Below are 2,743 nucleotides of genomic sequence, written 5' to 3'. Positions count from 1 at the left end.
GGCCATGGCTTGGTGGGGGCATCCGTGTGTCGGGGGAGCACAGGAACGGGGCAGCCGGGCCACGCAGTTTCTGTGCCAACGGGGTGTGGGAAATCTCCGTGGAGTGGAGGAACAGACGTGGTAGCTGGAGCCGCACCATGGCTGGGGGCGTGGGGCCTCCTGGCATGGGGAGTGGGATCCGGTGAGTCCCCCTGCCTGGTGCGGGGGGCTGCGGGGTCTGGGCAGGCCCGGGGGGTGCCTCTAGACCGGGTGCTGCTGCCGCTGGCAAAGGGGGCTGCTCACTTGGCCTGAAAGACTCTGGTCCAAACGCAGCCAGTGGCCAGAGCACGGTACTGGTGCATGCTTGTGCGCACACGCGTGTCCAGGAGAAGCCCGGTCCCCGCAGAGGGGTGGGGAAAAGCATCCAGAGGCCCGCGTGTGAAGCTGTGGGCGGGCGGCAAAGATGCCATCACCCGTCGGCCTGCTTCCACGGGGTCCCCTGTGTCCTAAGCTGTGGGTGTACATGTTTATGCACGTGTGTTTGTGTGCACGTGTACATGCATGTGTGTGCATGTCTGTGTGCGCGCTCCCCTGTGTCCTAAGCTGTGGGTGTACATGTGCAGGCACATACATGTTTATGCACGTGTTTGTTTGCGCGCGTACATGCATTTGTGTGCATGTGTGTGCATGTCTGTGTGTGCGTGCGTGCACATGTGGCTGCATGCATGTGTGGGCATGCATATGCATGCATGTGTGTAGGTGCATACACGTGTCTGCACGTCTGTGCGCGCGCGTGCACACATGCATGCATTTATATGACGTGTGCGCATACATCTGCATGTGTGTGCAAGTCTGTGCATGTTTGATGTGCATGTCTGTGTGTAGGCACGTGTCTGTGTGTGTGCACACGTGCATGTGCATGTATGTCCATTTGTGTGCATGTGTGTGCACATGTGTGTGTAGGGCTGGGGGACACTGGAGCCTCCCCGGAGTGCAGGCAGGACCCTGGCACCACATCCTTGGTGCCTCCCAGCTCCCGTCTGCCTTTGAGATGGTTTCCCAGCACCCCCTGCCCCGCCCGGTCTGTGTCACGTGGCACCCGCACCGCGTGGCTCGGGTCCCTCCGTGGGGCTGCCCTGCCTGGTGGGTAGCAACGTCTGCTCTGTGACCCCGCTGCGTGGACGTGGCGGTGCTAGTCCAGACCCCAGCTGGGCCCTTGAAGCCCAGGAGGGCTGTCCCAGCCGTCCTGGGTCTGTCTCCAGAGGGACTGCACCCTCCAGGGTCCCCTGGGCTCCCCCTGGGCCTGGCGTTGCCCGGCGCTGTGGGCACCAAGGGGGTCTGGGGTCTCTTCCACCCACCTCCCCCCACTGCAGGCAGAGGGGCCCCAGGCAGCGACCCAGAGCCAGGCATCGAGGGCCGCCCCCCCGGTGCTGCCTCCAGCCCTGCCCCCCGCCCCGGCGGGCTTTGCACAGCCACCGCGGGCATCCTTTGTCCTCGTGCAAACCCGAACTGGGTGCCGGGAGACGGCACGCACCGGCGGTTGCTAGGTGACCCCCTCGGCGCCCCCAGCCCAGCTGACACGGTCGCATCTCGGTGACAGATGGACGGGGGGAGGGGAGGACCAGGCGAGGCAGCCGGGCGCTGACAGCAGGTCCCTGGGGAAGGGGCCCGGGGGCTCCTAGGGGGAGAAGGAGCTGGGGCTGGTCCTCGTTGGAAAGCCCTTGGCCCTGTTGGGGGGAGGCAGGGGGTGCCAGGGGCTGGCACTCGCCCTAGGGTCCTGGTTTTATTTGCCATGCATGGACCATGTACAGGCTGGGCCCGTAGCCCAGCCACGAGCGCCCAGCTCCCAGGGGTGTCTCTTGGAGAGGGGCCAAGTGGGAGCTGTGCAGCTGCTTGCAACAGCTCCCCTCGTGGCAACCTGCACTACAGAGCCGCCGAGAGACCAGCCACGCTCCCGCTCGGCTGCGAGGCACGGTGCCACCCCGTGGCCCCGCCGCCTCCGCAGGGCCCCCATCCTCGTTCCTCTGGCACCAGGCAGAGGCCTGGGGCCCGTCGGGGCTCGTGGCCGGGGTCCTGCCCGCTCACGGTGGGGGTTTTGCCCCGGCAGGGAAGTTCAAGCTGCTGGACCAGGACCGGGACGTGCGGGAGCCCGTGCAGTATTTCAACAGCGTGGAGGAGGTGGCCAGCACCTTCCCGGACCGCGTCTTCGTCATGGAGGCCATCACCTTCAGCGTCAAGGTCGGCGCGGGGTGGCAGGGGGGGGGGCGGCTGCGTGGGGCCCCCGTGAGCTCCCGCTACTGGACCCACGAACCCCTCTGAGCCCCTCGCTGCCCTGGGGCTTCCTGGTCACCCCCACCACTAGGCCAGGCTGCCTCAGTGGCCCTTTTTAACCCCTTAGTGCCCTTGGGATTCCCAGCCTCCACCTCCCGTTTAACCCCTTGCTGCCCCGGTACCTCCCCGCCTCCACAGAGGCCCAGTTAACCCATTTGCCGCCCTCTAGCCCCCGTTTAACCCCCGGCTGCCCGTGCCGCCCCGCAGGTGGTGTCGGGGGAGTTCAGCGAGGACAGCGAGGTGTACAACTTCACGCTGCACGCGGGGGACGAGCTGACGCTGATGGGCCAGGCCGAGATCCTGTGCGCCAAGGCGGGCAAGGAGAAGTGGCGCTTCAACAGCCTGCTGCGCAAGCTGGGCCGGGCGGCGCCGGCCGCGGGCCGGGCGGCCAAGGGCAAGATGCCGTGCCTGATCTGCGGGAACCACCGCACCA

The 2,743-nt window shown here is 66.7% G+C and overlaps 1 protein-coding gene across 1 annotated transcript in view; it reads left to right on the top strand.

The window, feature by feature from the left end:
- Window positions 1-2,743, top strand: part of GAREM2 (GRB2 associated regulator of MAPK1 subtype 2) — a 13,742-nt gene that overhangs the window by 6,586 nt on the left and 4,413 nt on the right. The window contains exons 3-4 of the mRNA XM_006032378.1: window positions 2,087-2,217; window positions 2,518-2,682. Coding sequence (XP_006032440.1) covers window positions 2,087-2,217; window positions 2,518-2,682 — 296 coding nt within the window. The remainder of the gene's footprint in view (window positions 1-2,086; window positions 2,218-2,517; window positions 2,683-2,743) is intronic.

The sequence above is a fragment of the Alligator sinensis genome, unplaced genomic scaffold (genome assembly GCF_000455745.1).
Source record: "Alligator sinensis unplaced genomic scaffold, ASM45574v1 scaffold8_1, whole genome shotgun sequence".
Classification (NCBI taxonomy): Eukaryota; Metazoa; Chordata; order Crocodylia; family Alligatoridae; genus Alligator; species Alligator sinensis.
Note: the sequence above shows the minus strand (reverse complement) of the source record. Positions and strands in the feature narration are given on the sequence as shown.